At 38.8% G+C, this 22,487-nt stretch overlaps 1 protein-coding gene and 1 long non-coding RNA gene across 5 annotated transcripts in view; one reads left to right on the plus strand and one right to left on the minus strand.

Annotated features, from left to right (window-relative positions):
* Nucleotides 1–15,339, plus strand: part of LOC136690018 (uncharacterized) — a 38,442-nt gene extending 23,103 nt beyond the window's left edge. The window contains exons 4-7 of the long non-coding RNA XR_010801739.1: nucleotides 162–252; nucleotides 347–412; nucleotides 1,337–1,395; nucleotides 15,143–15,339. This is a non-coding gene — a long non-coding RNA (uncharacterized lncRNA). The remainder of the gene's footprint in view (nucleotides 1–161; nucleotides 253–346; nucleotides 413–1,336; nucleotides 1,396–15,142) is intronic.
* The window catches only part of phldb1b (pleckstrin homology-like domain, family B, member 1b), a 109,428-nt gene continuing 91,066 nt past the window's right edge, over nucleotides 4,126–22,487 (minus strand). For 2 of the 4 annotated variants that reach the window (XM_066662533.1, XM_066662534.1), the window contains 11 exons: nucleotides 20,953–21,093; nucleotides 19,459–19,575; nucleotides 19,243–19,345; nucleotides 17,467–17,517; nucleotides 15,333–15,624; nucleotides 11,235–11,325; nucleotides 10,986–11,132; nucleotides 10,100–10,319; nucleotides 9,485–9,570; nucleotides 9,196–9,225; nucleotides 4,126–6,402 (listed from right to left, as the gene is read on the minus strand). In XM_066662533.1, the coding sequence (XP_066518630.1) occupies nucleotides 6,262–6,402; nucleotides 9,196–9,225; nucleotides 9,485–9,570; nucleotides 10,100–10,319; nucleotides 10,986–11,132; nucleotides 11,235–11,325; nucleotides 15,333–15,624; nucleotides 17,467–17,517; nucleotides 19,243–19,345; nucleotides 19,459–19,575; nucleotides 20,953–21,093 (1,419 nt within the window). In that variant the 3' untranslated portion in view covers nucleotides 4,126–6,261. The remainder of the gene's footprint in view (nucleotides 6,403–9,195; nucleotides 9,226–9,484; nucleotides 9,571–10,099; nucleotides 10,320–10,985; nucleotides 11,133–11,234; nucleotides 11,326–15,332; nucleotides 15,625–17,466; nucleotides 17,518–19,242; nucleotides 19,346–19,458; nucleotides 19,576–20,952; nucleotides 21,094–22,487) is intronic. The other 2 variants (XM_066662537.1, XM_066662536.1) reach the window with 2 other exon arrangements.

The following is a 22,487-nucleotide window of genomic DNA, read 5'->3' on the forward strand; positions in this document are numbered from 1 at the left end:
ACTGAGCATCTCCAAAAAATAAATAAATTTAAATATTAATAAATATTTGGCTATATTGAGTTTTGTTTTATAAGAAGATAGTAGAAGTGTAGATTGGAATCCTACAAATCAGACAGAAACAAGGCAGGTTTACAGTGCTGTAAAAATGTGCTGTGTGGCAGGTATAAGGGCCCAAGAGAGGACACCAGCATAGCGATCATCAGTGTCAAGCTGCTGTCTGACTTCAAGCTAGATGAGACGTCTCCCAGGCCTGTGAGTGACACTTTAAGGGCAGATGTTTTCTTTGATCTTCCTCCTCTCATCTCCCTACTTGTGTTGCATGCTCATCTGTGCTCTGTTCCCACAGCTGGAACGACAAAGTAGGGTGAAACGTGTGGAGCAAGCACGCGCAAACATCATCGTTTTTGTGGAGGTGAGTGTATAACGTAGTGCTTGTGGAGCAGTAAAAAAGTCTAATAACAATATACAGCAACCAGCATATAGAAACTGCATAAACTAGTGGCTATTATACCACTTTTCCACATTGGTTGGTAGTTAAATGGGACATATCCAATTGATAATCAGGGTTTGGCGGTTGACAATCTGGGTTTGTCTGACGGTATTTTGCCAAGTGTAAAGTTTGACAGAGGGGGGATTATGGTATGATTATTTTTTTTTAAGAGTTAAAATATTTTGTTTAAAGCCCCTTAGTTCCAGTGCAAGGAACCCTTAAAACGTCAGCAGATCAAGAGATTTTGAAATGTTTTTAATGCTCCTAACATTGTAGGAAAAATTTGATGACAGCCCCTTCCGATTCCAACATGACTGTGCACCAGTGCACAAATCAAGGTGCATAAAGACATGGATGAGCGAGTTTGGTGTGGAAGAACTTAACTGGCATTTACAGGGTCCTGCCCTCAACCCGACAGAACAGCTTTGGAATGAATTTGAGTAGAGATTGTGAGACAGGCCTTCTCAAGTAACTTCAGTGTCCAACCTCACAAATGTGCTTCTGGAAGAATTGGTAAAAATTCTCAGAAACACTCCTAAATCTTGCAGAAGTCTTCCCATTTGAAGCTGCTATAGCTGCAAACAGTGGGCCGACTTCAGATCACAATTTATATTACCTAACTTTTAAATATAATTTGCAGATATTAATAGGGTAAAATAAACTTACCCCACACTGACTTACACAGTAATGAGATTACAGATTTAACTTGAATGGTTAAAATGGTTTAAACTCAAAATAGGGGTGCAAATTGTTGCCTCTGTTAATTTTTACAATTAATTTTACAATAATTATTAATTTTGTTTCATAAAAGTGATGGTAGTAATACGTAGTCTTGTGATTCTACAGGAATTCACTCTGCTCGGTCTGAAGACAGCTGGTGGAGGTCAATGAATACTCCTAGACTGGTACGTAGCTGAATATTTACATTTACACACTTTAAAAGGTTAGAAGGGGAAGGAAGTTTTGGAATAGCAGTGAAAATATAAAATATGCTTTTACCTAAAAACATAAACCATTAAAATTGACTACTTCACTGAAACTGTAAAAGGATTACGTTTTTTTATTAGATCCTGGAAGAATTAATCTTATTGTAAATTGTTTTCAGAAACAGATGAAAGGTCTAGTCAGTGGTTGTGGATAAGAAGAACACAGGTTACTTGGGGAAATGCACTGCAGAGATTCTATTGTGATTATTGGAGATGCACCATGTAAAGTTCACAGGGATCTGGTGGCCCTGAGCATGCATTAACTGTGCCAGTGGGGCTAGGTACAGCCTTAGTCACCAGGAAGGCCAGTGTGGATTTATGGTTGTTGATGGTAAAGGGTAAAACAGGAGTGTAAAGCTGGCTTGGATTGGGGTGTGTGTCTGGAGGTGTAGTGGGCTTAATTCAGCAAAACACGAGGGAAGGTGACTACCTAAGCTAGTGATACTGTGGCTGGTTTGGTTACTCATGGGCTGGGTTCAGTGAGTAACCGTAGTTGATAATGATAACTGGTTGTTGATCGAATCATAAATTGCCACAGCAACCTTAGTGTTGAGGTGTAGGATTCAAACAACAGAATTTTGGTGGCTGCAGTTAAGAAGAGAGTGTGGTGTGCCCTATGTGAAGCGCTAATGGATTGGCATAGGATATTTTACATCTTACATTTTGACATTTGTTTGTTTAATCATAAACCAATCAGCCATAACATTTCAATGACCTCCTTGTTCTTATGTCGGTTTCAGTGACCACACAGGTGTACTTAGTAGTTCTACAATTGATGAACACAGTCAGTTTGTTGCTCTTCAGCTTATAACTAAAGCAGTATTCCTTAGGCTGCCTTGCCAGTGTAGGTATTTGTAAAATAAAATAATAAAATAAAAGTGGAGTTTGTCACTTTCCCCTGTGACTGCACTGTAATTCAAGCAATTACATGTGGGGCCCGAAAACATACATTGGGGCCCTATGCAATAAGCCCTTAATTTGCTTTGAACAAGACACCCGTTAATTGACTTATTTTGGCTAACATTCTTTTAAAATGTAAAAATTGGTCAAAAAAGCTCCCTTGGTGTCTCTATAAATTAAAAGTAATGCTAATAAATTATGCTTATTCTTAACTGAGTATCGGGTCTGGACATTTTCCGGCGTTGCCGTTTGACAGCCTGAGACGGTCTCAGGTGTGTTCTCACAGGTAGAAATGTTCAGCATAGTTAAAGCATTACTGGTTTTATTCATACATGCTCAAACAGACATCACCCAGATTTTGTATAAGGGTGTGCTGGAAGGATAAAGTCCAGTCTAAATGTTATGGACATTTGCACTCACACATACTTACTGGCTTACAGTTCATGTGTAAAAGGGGCTCAGGAGAACTGGTCTTGCTCCCATCACTTAGCACAACACTAACGTGGGCATTTGCTCCCTAATATTTACCGTACTCCCCCAAGGACATAGAGCTGTCCAGTGGCATAGTGTTAAGTGCACATTTTTAAAAAACATTAAAAGAAGCAGTAGCTTCAAGGGAGTATGTCCCAGCCTGGTAGCTTGGTAGCAGGGTTTGATTAGGAGTAGGAGCCCTACGTATAGGTAAACTAGCAATGACTAAACACTGGGGATAAAACTGGGTTAAAAACAACATATTTGCTGAAATGATACATTGAGTGTGGAACTACATGTAAAACCTCATTGTTTGAGAAGGTGAAAAAATTTGTTGGACAGCATTAATTTTCCTTAGAAAATGAGAGGAGAAGTAAGGTAATACGAAGGGTAATACGTTTAGGCATTTGCTCATCTTTGGAATAAGACTACACTTGCTTTACAATTTGTTTATCAATGATTATTTTTTAAGTTGTAAACACATTAATAATAATGAATAATCAAGAACACATAGAAAGAGCAACAGTGACATTTTCCAAATAATGAACCCACATCCATCTACAATATTAAACCTCAGATCAGAATACTGACCGACTTGGTCTTCTCCATCAGTCGACCGTAAGTCTGCCAGCTTCAGCACATATTTCTTAACCAGTTTATCCATTTAACCACCAGGTTTAATAAATTCACCACAAACAGTGTTTTTTTTTAGACAATTTACATACTCTGGTCATAGCTTATTCTTTTGCTGGACATTTTCTAAATGTTATCTAAACTTTCATTATTAGACAAAAAAGAGGTCACTGTTGCCCTTTCTATCTCTGTTACAAATGATTATTAATAACATTTAAAGTGTTTACAACTGAATTAATAACCATGTATTAAAACGTTTTAAACCATTTCTAAACTTTTAAACCTTATTTTAAAGCGGTACCCATATTTATGCATCAAGAGTTCAGGGTTACTTTTGATGTAATGTTAGTGTAGTTAACTTTTAACTTTATAGTAGTTAACTATAACTTTATCTGAAAGAGATTTCACACCACTCAGATGCTCATTAATGCTCCTTTTCTATCAGATGCGAATTGAACAGATGTACAGAGTCTAACTGGAGCATCTCAGTGGGCTTTGATTTAAAGCAGTATCATTAAAAGCTGAAAGAGTCCTGGGTAATGAAGTTTTTTGAAAGCCCTGTTGCCTCATAGCATGCACACAGTGAACAGACACATCATTACAGCCACATTAGCCATTTCAACAAGAGAAGAGAGAATGGGAGGTTTCTGTTCTTTTTAATAAACCTGAAAAAAACTCCATCCAAAGTGCCATGTGAAAAGTACCATCCTAACAACAAAGTGTCAGTCTGAAGGAGTTTGTTGTTGCTGAGAATATAGTAGTTTGTGTGTGTGTCTGTGGGTGTGTGGGTGCGTGCGCACATGCTCGTGAACCTGTATTATTTCAGATCAACTTTGAAAGGGGAATTCCTCCTGTTTTTCAAAATTGCTGCATAAATCTGTCACTGAGATGTAAACAAAGTCTTTCAGAGTCTTGGTGTGGAACAGCATTGTGCATTTTAGAGAAGCATGTCTGATTTCTTTACAGGCTTTAGACAACATTCATTCATAACAGTTGAATTGGATAGCTTCCTTGTTCTGCAGCATTTAATGACGTCTAAGTCCTCACCACCGCTGTGAGCGATACTCACAATTCTGGATGAGCTTTGTTTACATTTTAACCATATATTCACACAGATATTTTAAAATAACAGGAATTCTCCTTTAAAAAAACCCATACCACAGTGAACATTTTCACATAGTTGTGTGGAAATATTTATCTAGTTTAAAAAAATAAAATAAAATAAAAAACTCACTGACAAATTAATCATGGTCAGCAGTAATGGTGACTCAGTTTTTGGCCATTTTTCAACAACTTCAGAATGCACTGCTGGATTTCGGGAAAAAAGAAGAGCACGTTGGTCTTTTTCTAACAGTGTTGCAGCTGTTACAGAAACAAAACTTTGATAAATAAAACCTTCCCTCCAGTAAACACTAAGGCATGAAAACTTTCTCACATTTGAAATCACAGCATAGTTCAGTCCAGAGGAAGTCTCTCCACTCCCCAAAACTATGATGAGCCAAGGCAGATTACAGAGTTTCCACACAGAATGACTTTTACAAACTACTTATACATTGACTTGTTTTTTTCTTTTCTTTTCTTTAATAATATATTAAAGCTGACACATCACATTTGTGATCACTCATCACTTTTTTTTCTTTTTTTCATTTATCTGACTACATGCCATGGGCAGATAACCATAAGGATCATAACAAACATCATAACATCATCTCCAAAATAACACTGAAAATAAACAGCAACTGTGTTTTTCTGGTGTTGTGTGGGCCCTGAAAGACAGGCCTTTTCAGAAATGTTTGGAAATCTCAAGGCACTGAATTATTTGCATTATATATATTACATTAATCTCCTGTAAGTGTTCCATGTTTTCTCGTCCAGTTTCAAGTTCTGTCGGCCTTCAGGTGGCAGTGTAGAGAAGATGACTGATGCTTTAAGGGGTCAAATCAGAAGATCAAGTTGTCAGGACTTGGCAAATAGACTACTGCAGTGGCGATTTAAAGTTAACACTTATTATTAGACCGTGTACACGTGTTTAACTGGTGTTTAACTGGCTACGCAGACATACAAAGTAGGGCATTGTGAACAAGAACTCTTAATGATCTAAACATTTAGGAAGAGATGGATTTGTGAGGAGCTGCTTGTGGAGCTTTGGTGAACAAGGTTTTTGTTTGAGTGACACTGAATGTTTGTCTAGAGCTCTGGTAGAAATCTCACATTTACACTATACTGATATATATATATATATATATATATATTTGCACTGGACGTTCTCTATGAATCGAACAACCTTACATTATAACCTCTCTTATTTTCTTGTCAGTTCAAGCCACAGAATCAGTTTTTACAAAAAACGCTCCACGATGGCTTGATGTCATTTGGCAATATCACATCTGAAATGTGAGACAAAAACAAAATCATAGAGACGAATAAGAATAATAATTATGAGAAACAATCAGTTATGTAAAGAATTGTGCATATTCAAATAACAAAACTGAGGAATACTACGCTATTGCAAAAAAAAAAAGTCAAGATCTCTTTGTTAACCGTGCTTAATCATGTTTTCAAAGAATCCCTTTTTAAATCCAGGCAGAGACAGAAAACTTGTGGAGAATGTGTCTGTACAGTTTTTTCTGAATATACAACTTACAATGAAAAAGAAAAGGGATGCAATAATATGATACAAAATAAAAAGGCTTTTCCCCTTGTCAGTAAACAGGAGGAGGTGTCCGTCTGAAGCGTCCCTTTCGGATTTGACCTTTTATTCCGGTGGGGTGTTGTCCGTCTTTAGTTCATGAATTGCGTGTAGCCCTCTGCTCCTGTTACTATGACGTCCATCCATATTCTCATGGCCTCCGCAGATGGCGCCACCATGTAGTAAAGTCTGTCGTGCGTCTTCACACAGAACGTCAGTGAAGGATTGGGGCTCTGAAGCCGAGAGAGAAGAGGGGAATTAGTCTTGAGTGTGATTTTATTTAGAGGAGGACTTCAGGGTTCTGCTGCAATGCTCAACAAACTAAAGCTGGAGTTCCTCTGTAAGACATTTGGGCATTCAGTAGCATGCACAGGACTAGTTCCACCAGTCAAAGTATCAGCACAGTGGAGAAAAACACAATGAACAGACACTATTTCACTCATTTATAGCAGGGGAGTCCACTTCCAGTCCTGGACTTCTAATCCTGCAGTTTAATTGCTAAGCAGGGACAGGACAGTTCCAGTGTCCAAGAGAGCACAGTGTTCAGTAATATTCCATAGATTTCCAGTGATTTGTCATGTTTATTTATTCTTTTTTTTGGAACATTATAAGACAGATTTTTGAACATCACAATTTAACTATTTTAAATTATTATCACAATTTAACTATTTTTAATCAAATAAATCATCACCAGAACAGAAACTACTGTTCAGATTGTACCTATATAATTGGGATCCAATTTACAATTAACAGATTTACAGGTCATTTCTTTACATCCAATTATTTGATTGTTACACCCTAATGTTGATTTGAAGGCAACAGAAACCAAAAAATATTTTAAATATTTAATATTATTTTTATGGCACTTTAAATATTGTGAGTTATGTCACTGATTTGTAACTTTCGCTCTACGCAATCAATTTTCACAAAGCTCATTCAATCTCTCTCACACACACACACACACACACACAAGAGGGGGGGGGGGTTCCATCCAAAATGTCGGCATATTTTTTGCGTAATAAGAAATATCAGCAGAAAATATGTGATATGAGTTGTATTTCCATCCACTGCACTTCTGCGAATAAACTTATGCTTGATGTAGGTCCCCGTGATCAGGGAGGTGGAGAGATCTGAGTGGGTCATTTATATCAAAAACACACTTTATATCAAAAAGCTTGATTTAATTTTTTTTTGTTTGACATCTGTGTTATTTCTGTGGTATAGAGCTTGTTCTCAATGTTTTGAGTGGAAAGTAAAATGCTGTGTGGTCTCTGATTCTTGCACAGTGCTGTCTACAATATTCCACACATGCACTAACATAAGAAGCTCAGGTGGTAAAGTGCGGAGAGGAGGAACGAGAGTCGGGGGGAGCCCATTTTAAAGCTTGTGGTCACGGGCTCCGGCACGATGTGTCGCAGGCACAGTGTATATAAACCCGCTGAAAAGTCATCGTTTATTCGAAAAACTCATTTGCACTTTAGCAATATACTAACTTTTTCACCTCATTTGAGCGGTCGGTCAATACTCTTTTTGCAATATTTGGCCGTTTTTTTGTTTTTTTATGAGCATGAGCCCTTTTTCAGGCTCATGCTCATTATTCAGAAAAACTCGGTGGATGGAAAACCACTTCAGCACTCATTCCCTCACTCAGTGTTTAGCAAATAATCCACAAATACCACAATTTGGTGCTTTACATATGTGACACTGTGTGTCCCTATATTCCTTTACTTTAGTTAAATTTACAACATTCAAAATGCATGGAATTTTGAATAACTTATTTACATGGCACTTGTAAGTGATAGATTCCCAAGTAAATAATATAATTAACAAATTGCATTCTTTATTAAAGTGGTCTATAACATCCAAAAAACTCAATCAATTTACGGGTACTTGCCTGTGCTTGCCTCAGCCCAACAGATGAAAGAGGCAGGGGCTGCACAGTAATGATTTTATATTGAAACTGCAGTTGGAGAGTGTGCATTTTTTTTTACAAATCACAAGAGCTACAATTTTAATTATAATCCTCCGGATTTCAACACTGTTTAAAGTGGAGAGCTCGTGAATTAGACTGGCACACTACATTCAGCACTCAAGCCTCAGGCTTGAAAAAAGGGATGTGCTGGCCTTCTTGGAAAAATAAAAGCCTGGAGCTTTATTTATAGAAAATAATCACATTTAAATCTCTATGACAATATTGGTTAGAAAAACGATTCAGCTGCAATATTGGTTAGAAGAACTGCAAGTAGATATTTTCCCAGGATTGCTCAGGCTTACCTCCTGCTAAATAAATGTGTGATGTCTTGGCGCATACTGTGCAGGGAGAATTTAGCCGAATGTTATTTTCTTCCAGTGACTTAAAAGAAGGAAGTTATATATAGTTAACCCAATTACAGTTTGAAACATCATGATTTTATTTCTCTATTAATCCAGTTAAACTGTCCTATCACTGCTGCTGAGTGTACTCAGGTGTACTGTAAGCAGAGAGGTCTGGACTGGAGATGCAAAACCCCTGTACTCGTAGACGTTTGACTTGTTTAATCTTTTTTCTGCTGTTGAGTTAAATGATCAACCCGTTAAAAAGTCAAGTTTGTCAAAGATGACGCCGGTTACACACACACATGCAGGCACACATCAGATGTGTATTTAGTATGCACCACACACACTTAATAGTCAAACACACACACAACCCCACACTGGGAAACTGAGGAGGCAGCAGTTCACAGATGTGCTGGGGGCAGATGGAACACAGTAAAGTCTACAGTTCCGTATTCCCCTATCTGCTAACACACAAAAGACCTCCTCTACATCCACTACAAATACCGGCCACAGTAACAGTGCTATGCGCATAATCACTCCGAGGCGGACTGTGCTGTGACTAATTGGTAATTAATCTCAAGGGGGAGGATAAGAAGATAAGCTCGATCTTAGCAAAGAAACTCCAGATTGAATTCAGCTCTGTCTCTGGGCAAAGGGAGGCTAATCACATGCAGGATGCGTTCTGAGGGGCGGCAGGAAGAAATACATACATTTGTCAAGTTCAGGTTGAAAAATCCTTTCTGTGGAAACGGCCAGCGGAGCGAAAGAATGGACAGGAGGAAGGGTGGAGGAACGCACACAAGATAACAATCATAACAGAAAACGTGAGAGGCAAAGCACAGAGAAAAAGGACGTGAGCAGAATAAAGCTGGAAAGAAAGAACAATTAGAATGGTAGAAACTGCAGAGAAGGGCGTGTGTGCGTGAGTGCTGAAAGCAGCAGGAGTGTGTGAAGGTTTGTGTTTGATGGTGAAAGCACTTGTTTAATTGGATGGTTTACCTTCGTGGCACTGCGTAAATGGTCATAGTAAACCTCCTCAATGGCCTGGAAATAGATGACTCCTTTCAGCTTGGTCTCGTGCTTATCTGTGGACGGGACAGAAATGATACCGTAAGCAAAAGTGTACGAGGAGAAGGTTAAAAACAGACTTGCCCTTGGAGACAGCGAGTTGGAGGCAGATACTGTTTAAAATTTTGCCCTGTTAGTGGGTTCCATTTGCCTTTTTATGCCTGTGTAACAATTAGGAGAGGGGGTGAAGGCGCTAGCCCATGCCGAGCGCAAACGGGGCTCGAGTGTGGAGCAGGATTTCCACAGCATTGCGGCGGATTTCATCAGCATCAGATAGGACGCGGACGAGCTGCTGGATATTTGTATGCCCCTGGCTAACCCGAGGCTATCGGAAACCGCCGCAGCCTCCGCCAGCTAAAGCAGCCGCTAATTACCCGTATCCCCCCACACTAGCTTCTCCGCGCTAAGAATCGGCTCTTTGTACTAAATCGCGGCTTTCTTCAAGCTCAGGGCGCTAAGAGGCATAAGAACGTGTTGGCAGGACTTCATTTGCATAGCGCACAGTGGGGAGGATGTCTGGCAGCCCAAGCTAGCCGCGGTGCCTACCAACATAGTAGGAGAACGTCCTTTTGAGGCGGTCGAAGACAAACCAGCGCTTCTTCCATGACTTGATCTTGCCGCCCATCTTGACCAGGTAGCCTTTGCACATCTTCTCGGTGAGGATGACGTGGTAGCATGTCTCCACGTTGTGGCCTGAAGACTCCACATGTGAGCGCAGGTCAAACTCCTCTTTGCGGATGGGGAGGTAGCGCGTCATGGGTCGGGCCTTTAAAATAAAGAAAAGAAGAATCCTGTTTAGGACCCCAGCTGCTGCAGCACAGCAATACGCTTTGGAAGCAAATTAACTTTAGAGTTTAATATAGAAATTTATAACATTGGAACTATGTATTTTTGCTTTTGCTTTTGATCATTTGAATAAAGAAGCAGCAGCTTTTCTTACTGTACTCAAATTTATATTCAAAATTAATAACAGTAAAATGCTAATTTATTCCAAATGTATTGGCCAGTAAATGTTATTTAAGCATCAGGTTTTATTGTAAGTTAAAGATGTAAGAAAGATTTAAGATTTTATGATATATGATTTTACACTGCCATCACATTTGAGGGCATCTTGTAATTCTTTTAAAACGACAGATTAATGTGTCATTTACATTGTTACTGTTACATTGCTACTTCATGATTAGGGATTTTTTTTGGCAAGAATAATTAATATATATATATTATAATAAGATATTTGCTAATACCTTGGTCATACTGTAGAACATTTGTTCATCACATTTCTTTGATGTGAACAATACATTTTTGTCTAAATAATCAATCAAAATCTTATACTATAGGACTTTTAACTGAAAAGTTTTAAAGGCTAAAAATGTGTGCTTTTTGGCACTATATCGTTTTGATTCTGTGGTTTAGCAGGGTTCAGCAGACTCACCTGAGAAAAATTCTTGGCCCTCATCTTCACCTCCTTTTCTATCAGCTGTTGCCGGTGCACTGTCTCCTCCTGTAGCCTCTTTTCGGCTTGCTCCCTCCTCCTCCTCTCCTCCTCCAGCAGCTGTTTCCGGGCCAGGCTCTCTCGCTCCTGCAGAACAGAACACAGCAGAGGTGGGGTCATTCCTGAGTCTTATTCTCCACTCTGAAGTATAATGATATTTATGCTGATGTGTTCTGGATTTTCACTCACTCTGGACTCAATGAGTCTGGCCTTCTCCAGCTGAGCTTCCTTCAGCATCTTCTCCATCTCTTCAATTTTCAGTGCGTCCATTCCACTAGCACTGCACAGTAAATAGAGAGCACACAGTTCAGTATTCAGGATTTTACACTAACACCTTAGTGTAATATATCGGTACTTGACTTGCAGAGTTTGTTTGTTGCCACTGTAGCACAGCAATGAATATTTGAAAGAGTCTCAGCTATTTGGAGGCCACTGTGTTTAACTTTAATAAGCAGTATATATGTGATAAGATCAGTTTGAGAATCTTCTACCTCAGTGATATCCTACTGTGGTTACAAGCAGCAGTGTGACGAAAGGTTAGCACGGACTTTTTATCAACATTTATATGATGATGCTCAGAATGATTAATCCACAGGAGCAAATGTAGCCATGGTGTGGACTGTAGACAGAATCTAACATCTGTGTTAAGTTCACACGCCTTTAGAAAATGTGCTAAAGAAGCTCTAGGGTGTTTCAGTGTGGGATGTCAAGAATCTCTGGTTTTATGAAACCTCAACTAATACACAGGAACTGATACATGATTTTAATCTATATTTTGGTAACAGTAACTGTTCTTACACAGTGACTGATGCTGCAAAACACCTAGCTATATTCACAGAACATTGTACAATCTCCTGCCTTATATATCTGTCTATCCATCCATTTATGTATCACAAATGTCTCTCTGTACTGTTTGTTACATGCTTCCACATAAACCACATGCTCCCTGAGGTGTCGGAACAGTCTTTTCATCACAACCATAAAACCCCTACAAATGTAATAAAATCTTAATGGTTCTCCAACTTAGTTTGGCAACATCTAACATTGGGGAGATAATTGGGCAAAAATCCAAGAAAAAAAAAACAGACTAATTAATTCAAGATGAGTTATAATGTTTACACCAGCTTAATTGCTAGTTTTAGTACCCATGCACAATTAAATTCATATTACTCTTTGTCATGTTGCTCATTAAGAATCTTTAAAGTGCAGTCGGGTTTGGGGCGTTTTACTGGGAAAAAAAACAAAAATATATGCGCTAATTTACGGCTGGTATAGGGTGGAGATGGAAACGGCAACCCTCTGGCATCTGTTTACGGAAAAGCCTTTTTAAGTGTTGACATTTTTTTTTTTTCCAAATCCTAATTACAGTCTTACTTAAACTCTCAAATGAACTTTTGTGGTAATTTCTGGCCTCTCTCTCATTTATAGGAGCTGTAAAATGCTCATAGCATGTAGACACATGCTACATACATGCACTGTCTATTAAACTGTTAGGTACACATTGCAATTGCTCTGATACAGCAACCGAGTAATAAAGAAAACCCGTCACAGTTTATAGGAAGCTAGTCAATGGATCAACATGTAGAACTGGAACTTCTACAAACCGGATCCCAAAAAAGTTGGGACACTAAACAAATTGTGAATAAAAACTGAATGCAATGATGTGAAGATGGCAAATGTCAATATTTTATTCGTAATAGAACATAGATGACAGATCAAAAGTTTAATTTGAGTAAATGTAACATTTTAAAGGAAAAATATTTTGATTCAAAATTTCATGGCGTCAACAAATCCCAAAAAAGTGGGGACAAGGCCATTTTTTACCACTGTGTGGCATCCCCCCTTCTTCTTACAACACTCAGACGTCTGGGGACAGAGGAGATCAGTTTCTCAAGTTTAGAAATAGGAATGCTCCCCCATTCATGTCTAATACAGGCCTCTAACTGTTCAGTCGTCTTGGGCCTTATTTGTCACACCTTCCTCTTTATGATGCGCCAAATGTTCTCTATAGGTGAAAGATCTGGACTGCAGGCTGGCCATTTCAGTACCCGGATCCTTCTCCTACGTAGCCATGATGTTGTGATTGCTGCAGAATGTGGTCTGGCATTATCTTGTTGAAAAATGCAGGGTCTTCCCCAAAAGAGATGACGTCTAGATGGGAGCATATGTTGTTCTAGAACCTGAACATAGTTCTCTGCATTAATGGTGCCTTTCCAGACATGCAAGCTACCCATGCCACAAGCACTCATGCAACTCCATACCATCAGTGATGCAGACTTCTGAACGGAGCGTTGATAACAACTTGGGTTATCCTTGTCCTCTCTGGTCCGGATGACATGGCGTCCCAGTGTTCCATAAAGAACTTCAAATTGTGACTCATCACAGAACAGTCTTGAATTTTGCCACACTCCATTTTAAAAGACCCCTGGCCCAGTGCAAACGTCTGAGCTTGTGGAGCTTGCTTAGAAATGGCTTCCTCTTTGCACTGTAGAGTTTCAGCTGGCAACGGCGGCACGGTGGATTGTGTTCACTGACAAAGCTTTCTGGAAGTATTCCTGAGCCCATTCTGTTATTTCCTTGACAGTGGCATTCCAGATTCTCTGAATCTTTTGATGATGTTATGCAAGGTTGATGATGATAACTTAAAAGTCTTTGCTATTTTACGCTGGGTAACACCATTCTGGTATTGCTGCACTATCTTTCTGCGCAACAATGGTGGAATTGGTGATCCTCTTACCATCTTGGCTTCAGAGAGACAATGACACTCTGAGAAGCTCTTTTTATACCCAAACATGTTCTCAATTGACCTAATTAGTGTTACGAATAAAATATTGACATTTGCCATCTCCACATCATTGCATTCTGTTTTTATTCACAATTTGTTTAGTGTCCCAACTTTTTTGGAATCCAGTTTGTATATATTGCCACTTCTTTATCGATGCTGTGTAAAGTGAGTGAGTGCAGATTTGACCGTGTTGAATAATGTATGAACCATTCATGGTCGGATTGATGAAACAGTCGTACAGTGTGGAAGCATGTGGAGATCTGAGCGCTGATCAGATTTGAGCAGGCCTGGACTAATGCAGAATTGTGTTGGCAGTAAACCAATGAAAGGATGGAATTCTGAGGGTCATGAATTTCAGGACAAGCAGTGCATTGCTGACCAAACTATAGTGTTAAAATCACAAAAACTGGAAAATATATCTTTATAATATCTATAAAGCTTGTTTTTTCAAAGACTTAAAATAAAAGCAGTATATGAAATATGGAGTGTACATGTAAAAAATAACTACACACAATTTTTAACTCGATTTTCATGTGTTAAACTCTTACAATCAAATTAACACCTGCTTGTACGGGATGAGATATTAATCTAGAGGTGAAATTTATGTATACCAAAAAGGTCAGCGAACAGGTTATGAACTTTTTCATGACATCCCTACAGTTGTGCAGGATTCTAAACGCTTCCCACTAAAAGGAGGAATTTCACAAAGTTCAGTCGCTCAGATGTAGACCAAGTCATTCATATTGTAAAGAATTAGGGTTTAATCCTGTTTAGCTGGAAGGAAGCAGGAGTCCTGAATTCTACAACACTATCCATTTTTACTCACTACTTAATACAACTAGTCGACCTACACATCTACATCATTAGTTTTGTTTCTTGTTAATGTTGAAATGATAAACCTGAGACTATTTTGCTTTAGATTGTTCTGCATACACCTCTCTGCCATGAATGGCTTTGGGCCAAAACATTATTTTAAAAAGACCCTAAAATTATTTTAAGGGGTAATTTTTAGGTAGCTTTTCATGGGACATTAACTGATTCAGATTCTATCACCTCAACATTAGAAAATTCAGCATTTAACTCCAGACAACTCTGGATGACATTTTAAATAATTTTTATTATTTTGATTGTTTTGATTGACTTTAATCTTAAGCTGTGAACTGACAAACACGCCATGCTCCTTCGTTTAAAAACATTTTAAATGCTAGTGTAGTCTAACATTACTATGAGTGTATTTGCATGTATGTGCATGTAAAAGCCAATGGGCAGAAGCCATACGGCAGCACACTGTTTCCTCCTCATGTTCACACAGGTGCAGTTGGAAGATGATGAAGAAATAAACAGCACAGCGAGTGGAAATAAGCAGATGGCTGGTAAATTAGCTCCAGACTGGGCACAGGGAGGAAACAGAGGAAACTTGCTGCTTGCTGTCAGTAAGCCCAGTGTAGAGCAGACAGACCAGCAGAGGAATGGTTTGTGGAAACAGCCGGTGATTATCTGACCTGGACATGTTGTCGGGCGAGCAGGCGAGCGAGTTGTTGCCGGTGGAGATGCTGGTGTCCATGCTGTCCGAGCTCTCTAGGCTGAGCGTGTCGTAAGCGGGCTCCCCAGCAGAGGGCGCAGTGTGGTGTAGGATTGAGTGGTGTAACAGTGGAGCAGGAGCTGCACTCAGGAGAGGATTGTTAAGTTGTGTCTGTGAGCCTCGCAGCGCCTCCCACTGGCATTGAGCCTCCACTGCAGCCTTCTGCTTTAGCTCAGCCAATCTCCGCCTCTGCTCCTCAATCACCTGCTGCCCTGCAGAGCACAGAGGGAACACGTTAATATATGAAACACACATTATACACTGCCCATCTTACATTCTTACTCCTGGGGACACATGGATATTGAAAGTGCTTTTAATGTAAATGTGTTATTTCATTTTTATCAGTATGGATTGCAAACTTTATTTCTATGTATTTTAGTTATCAGTGGTTTCTGTTTGCTAGACATCTAATTCTTCTTACATGGTCTGAGGTATTTTAAGTGAATCAGAAGTGAGTTACTGTTATGAAAGGTATTCCTCCAAATGAACTGCTTCAAGAGTTCTGAGACTTCAAATTCAATTACAAAAATGGCAAAACTTAACAGCGTATGCTCAGTCTCAGGGTGGTGCACTAGATGGACAGATTGACAGATTGGAAATTTTCTCTGCTAGATTTCCTTGTTGCAGAGCATTACTGTATGAACAGTAATGATTATCAAATTCAAATAATCCTAAGTACAGCAATAACAGCAAATTTGGTCTCATCACTTATTTTCGCCAAAGAATTTTTAAAATGTTCAAATGTTTATTTAAAATTTGGAAAAGTCATGTCATTATTCAAACAAAACATGCTCCTGATAAGCTTCTAGGAAGATGTTTTGAAATGGCCATTTTAAATGGACTTTAATGTGAATTGTATCTGAATTTCTTCCTGATTAGGATTCAACAGCATGAATTTACAGCTGGAAATCTTATTGTCTCCAGTTAGTGATTGTAATCTTCCGATGAATCATGCATAACAACCATCTGCCTTTGTTGTTCATGGTTTGTCATGTTCAACTATTAAGATAGTGGCCACTTCAGAAAGCACAACTTTGCATAGTATCATAGCTTACACCGACTTTACACTGACATTTAAATGAAGCCAGAAAACATCATTCTCCTGAGTAGGCCCTGATGGCCAGAGACACAAGTTTTAAAAATATTTAGTGTTTTAATTTAAATACCTCATTCCACTGTGAGCAACTAATTTAAAGTCAGGGGGTAACTAATTAAGAGATGAAGGGAGTCAGCAGTACTGTGATTTCTGTTCAACAGCAGAGTATATTTGGGCCCAAATGCATAAAAATACTGGAAAGGGATTTTGTTGTCATATGCAGAGTGTAGCAACTAATGTATTTATACTTAGGTTAAATCTGGTTAATGTGTCTTGTATCCCCAAATATTTAATGGGTAGTGTATGAATGCAAAACAGGACAGAGACACAAACACACATATATATATCCACATACATCTGTCAGGCTTTACCTTGGGCCTCCTTTCTCTGGGAAATCCAGCATCTACAGCAGCATACATGTCAAAGTGCTTCATATCATGATTAAAAGATGGGATCTCCTTATATTAGAAAACCCCACTTTTAACACTTGCATAAACCCATACCAAGCCACCTGTTCATATCCATTAGCCCATAAAGACACCCGTGCATCCATGTGGGATGACACGCTAATGCAACTCTGCTCAGTCATGCCTTCACACATACAGTACATACACGTATGCTCTGCATGTGCTCTTGTAAAAAGTAACAAAAAAAAAAAAAAACAATCAAAACTTCAAACAGCCCAAGCGAATCCTAACTGTTTTCAAGAGACCAAGTTTTAACCATTCTACTCCATGCTAGTTACAGAAACAAAATATAGCACGCAAGAAGAAATGTAGTAAAGTGTAGCGAGGACATATATCTGATGAAATAAAAAGCAACATTAATGTGCTCTTTTAGAGGGGTAAGCACAGTCTCAGTAAATAAAGCAGACAGAAAGTGAGGGAGAGATGAGCAGTAAAGAGGATGATGATTATGATGATAAGTCCAAACCCACTCCAGACTCAGGGTGGTCTACCTGTGGGGCTGTCCGCAGTGGAGGAGGACTCAGATGGTGAAGGCAAGTGGTCTGGGTGAGAGTGGGGGACAATGGAGGACGGACAGAGTGACAGAAAGATACAAAAGCATAATGGTTAGAACAAAACTAGAAGTGTGTAGAAGAAGAGGGTGTAGAATGGTAGAAATTACAACTCACGGAGAGAAATGTTGCATTTCGGAATAGCACATTTGCCTTAAAGGAACACTAGGTCCTGTATATTTGGAATTTTTTGTACCTGGGCTCCCCTACAGTTGCAGCATGTAATTAGTAATAACCTTATAGCACTATCCTGTAATCAAGGTGGGGTGTTCCTTCCCCTACTCCAAAAGTTACATATGGCTTTTTCCACTGCAAGGTGCCTACTCGACTTGTTTCTAATGCTTTTCCATAAGTAAAATCTGGCACCTGGTATGCGGAACTTATTCCAACACCAAATGAACCTACTTGGGACTAAACCGTTACATGACTTGTAGATCACCTTGAAATGCAGACATCAGGCACAAAATAACTATCTGTAAAATCTCCAAGTTACAGGAGCGAACACATTTGTTTTATTCGACTCACAATGGAAGCTCATAAAATTATACTGTGGTCTTTTTAATAGGTTCAAACGCTTCTTGAATCAGTGGCCGACAAAAAAGCTCCATTCAGCTGTTATGTCCCAAGAAAACAAATAAACCACGTAAGTATGTGACGAATAAACAGTGTTTAATAAGACGGCCACTGTTGTTTTCAAAGCCCGCAATTCCCATTAGAGACGGAGTTTTGTGATGTTACTCGCTACATTTTGTGGGGGCGCTGTGTTAATGGAATAGCCACCAGGGACTGAAAAACATGTAGGGCCGTGCTGAGTCAAGTAGGGAACACACTTAGCATGTGTCCTGCACTTACTCACATCTCTAAAACTCATACCTTGCTTTTATGTCAACCATAGCACTTAAATATGGGGGGCGGGGGGTTATTTGTTGTGCTTTCGGGTTTCGACCAGAGGAAAATGGGTTCCCCATTTTGAGTTTTGGTGCCTTTCAAGGTTTCTTCCTGTTGCTCTACAGGAGTTTTTCCTGGATATCTATAAAGTTGCTTTGTGATGACATCCATTGTGAAAAATACTACAAACCTAAAATTGAATTTGATTTAAGTGGGGAAAAAAAACATGGGAGTTTAAATATAGGTATTAAGCGTGGCATGAGCTTAACGCACCAACTGTAAAACAGTATTCTGCTTTCTAGATATTTGTTCCCACTAGAGAGGGCAGCGGTAGATTTCCATCCAGGATGTTTATTTTTAGCAAGAATAAATCTGATCTCTGGCTACTATCCACTAACGTATGATGTGCTGCCATTGCTATTTGCTTACTCTCCGTGAAACCATGGAAACCAAAGGTCAGTTTGAGTTTATTTGCTGACAATATGAGACAAGTTTCTGCCATTGTGAACAGTTGGAACAGAGGTGCTCAATCGCAGTCTTTGTAACCCTGCACTCTGTGTGTTACTATGTTCTGTCTGATCTAGCACACTGTACTTATTATTTAATGAACAAACACTATAAGGTTATGGTGTGCAGGGTGGAAAAGTGTATATGCTTATATATTTGAAACTTGAGAAACAATGATGTGATTACAGCAGTCCTGTTGCTCCAATGGATATATAAAAAAAGCAATATCAAACATCTTGACTGAACGAATACAACTGAACGTACATAAAAATGTTTTAAATCAGATGTTGTGATAAACACTAAAGCACAGTTTTGTAGTACCTTTTTGCTGCAGGGCGAGCTGCCGCTTTATCTCAATGTCCTGTAGAGTGGCTGCGAGGTTACGAGGGAGACTGCCAGTGCTGTTCGCCATCATCACAGGGCTCTGAAAAAGAAATATATCTTTATTTGCATTCATTTACTTGAGACCCATAACAAGAGAGGACTTGCAGTGCACTGGTAGACAGAGAGACAAAGAGAAATTAGGATGTTCTTTACCCTGGATGAAGTGTTACGGCCAAGTGTTGCAGAGTTGTAGGTGGGCGATAGCCCTGCGCTGATCTTTGGCCTCATTGATGACTGACTGGAATCACTGTCCAGCCTAGAGCGGTATACCTGTCCGTAAAAGAGCACAACTTATGTTTATCACTCACCAATGCTTAGTTTTTAGAAAACATGTTAATGTCCTCAGATATATATATATATATATAGACACACTTATATAAAAACTGGGTCTTAAGGTCTATAAACGTACCATCACTGCCTGTAATTGTCTTTAATATGTTAACATATCTCATTCTGGCTATAATGCAAAAATGAAGCCAGTTTTGATCAATGTTTTTTGTTTGACCTTTTTGTTTAAACAGCAAAACGGTAGCGATGAGACTCCAAATCAGTGAGCCACAGATTCTGAACAAAATCCAAGAATATGCTAATATATTAATATAATAATATATTTTGAGCATGCTATGTGTTTAAAGTTTAGAGAGATCTAAGTGAAGATGAATGACATGGAGAAAGAAGAACAGGTTGTAGGGCTGTCCTCTTTAAATCAGTGTTGTCAAATTATACTTTTTATTAATGTGCTGTTTGTACTAGAATTAGAAGTTAAACCTATAATTATTTCAGCAAATAGAAGCTTGGATCTTGTACATATCGAGTCCCTGTAAGTCACTTCTTAAATAAAATCTTTCTAGAGCAAAAAAATCTAGATACGAGTGGGCTAAAATTGCAGATGCAGTTTCAAGTTACACAGTTTGTGAAATGTGAATACGAAGCTGCATGGTAATCTCATTAAAGTGTTATTTATTATCGGATTTCAAATGTTTCAATTCAAGGGCTTGAGAATTTGAGATGTTTACAAAAATTTAAATGTATGTAGTTGTTTAAAAAAGTTTAAAAACGTAATTAAAGTGAAGCAAAATGAAAGCTTCCATTTAAGATGCAAATTTTATTCGGTTGTAGTTTAGTGCAGTGGTCAAAAATAATGGTATATACAGACGTTAGGAGTAACCAATTTTATATTTTGTCAAGTTCTCATGTTCTTTAATAAAGTGCTGATATGATTTGTACTTGAAACATCCGAGTAGTTCTCATATTGTTCACAAGTATGTTATGGTGTAAAGGAATCTACTTTTTACTTTTGTAGCTATTAATATTTTGTCATTAATTCCTTTCTGTATCTGTTTGTAACTGCTCACATCTATGACATGGAGCATTTTATTTTAAACCAAATGGATTACTGAGTTAATCTGTTCTGAGTATTTTCAGTAAGGTACTGCTGTCATTATATTACAAAGTAATATCACTTGGACTTGAGTGTTGAATCAGTCACTCTAAAACTCCTGGTGGTTTAGTTGAATGGAAAATGCAATCCTTCTTATTTATTTCTATATAATTTTATTTTATTTCTTCATTTAGCTAAACCATGAAAGTGCATTTGTTACAGATTAGAGTAGTAAAAGAGGGGTGTCCCGGGCCTGCACTGTTTACCTGCAGAGGCCTGAGTGTGTGGGGTTTGGCCGGTAAAGGAGGGGGGCAGATTGGACTGCAGTCTCCAGCCTCCAACACCTCCTGATACCAGCGCTCTAAATCTAGAGTGGCCATCTGAGGCCTGAGCCACTCTGGCTGAGCCTTCACACAGATCCACAAGTACAGAGGAGCGAGAGAGGGGTGGAGGGGTGGCATGAGAAAAAGGGAGTCAAGGAAGGAAAAGGAGTAAGAGAAGGAAAGAATATTGTTAATGAGCAAGTGAAAATGCTGGTTTAGTGACAGTGAGCAGCATAAGTTCCGTTGCAGAGTAATGAATTTTGTAAGCTTCCTTTCATACAAGAGGGGCCTCTGCCAAAACAAAACGGAGTTAAACTAAATGAGATCACATTGGCACAACTGATGTTATCTTGCAGTTTTTCCAAAGCAAATAAACTACTAATCGAATCATTGATCAGAGGCCCATTGATAAACAGTAAGGACCACATAGAGCAGTGTTTTCTTTTGCCCAGCAGCCCTACACTGCAGTGTTTTCCAATCATACATAGCTAGCTTATGCTGCCTAAGAAATACTTGAAGAACACTAGGTAAGATATTTTGCCTCTGGGCTCACCTTAGCTTTTACAGCACTGTCCTGAAATTTGGGTGAAATGGGGGGAGGGGGGGCAGTGCTGAGCCCAGAGTGGCAAAAACAGGCTTTATTCTCCCTATTACAGGTCAGTGGAGCATCACAATGATTATGCAGCTCTAATTTTTAAAAATACAACATAGTGTTGCTTCAAAAAGGGTCATGCCTGTAGTAGGAATTGCTGAACAAAATGCATTTCTCTAAGAAAGAAATAAAATGAATTTCTGTCATATTTAAATCCAGCTTAGACTTTAGAATTCCTAATATGGGAATGACACCATTTACCTAATAACAATATGACTTAACTGATCTGTAAAATACAAATGTGTCCAACATACAACTTAAAGTTGCGCTGGGAAAACATGCCTCAACATTAAAAAAGGAGGACTTGTATGGATAGAAGAATCTAAATGGTAAAATATGATACTGCAGCTCTACATTAGCCATCCTCTACCCCTTTTACACAAGTGATGTTTCTGCTTCTTGTGCATTTATTTGACTTTACATATAAAATAACCTACCAGAGCCCACCATTGTTACCTCTTTAAAGTTTAAAGCAAAGCAAAACGTCAGGGGACACATCAGTATGTGTGGCTATACACACACAAATATATCTCTTATAAACGTATGCTCACATGGATGTGTGTGTTAATCTAACAAATCCTAACAGACAGGCTTAACACACAAAAGATATTGGACAGTATTTACATTTGCAGAGTGTCTGAGGTGGAGACTAATACGTCTCTGACCACAAAGCAGCAGGTGGAGACTAGTACGTCTCTGACCGCAAAGCAGCTCATGCCTGATCCTCATATTTGTCAGTTTGCTCAGTGTCGCTGTTGTGCTTAGATTATGTTATGATTCATATAATATATGATCCAGAAATTGACCAGTGATGTATGGGGTAGGC

This window comes from Hoplias malabaricus, chromosome 1 (genome assembly GCF_029633855.1).
Source record: "Hoplias malabaricus isolate fHopMal1 chromosome 1, fHopMal1.hap1, whole genome shotgun sequence".
NCBI lineage: Eukaryota > Metazoa > Chordata > Actinopteri > Characiformes > Erythrinidae > Hoplias > Hoplias malabaricus.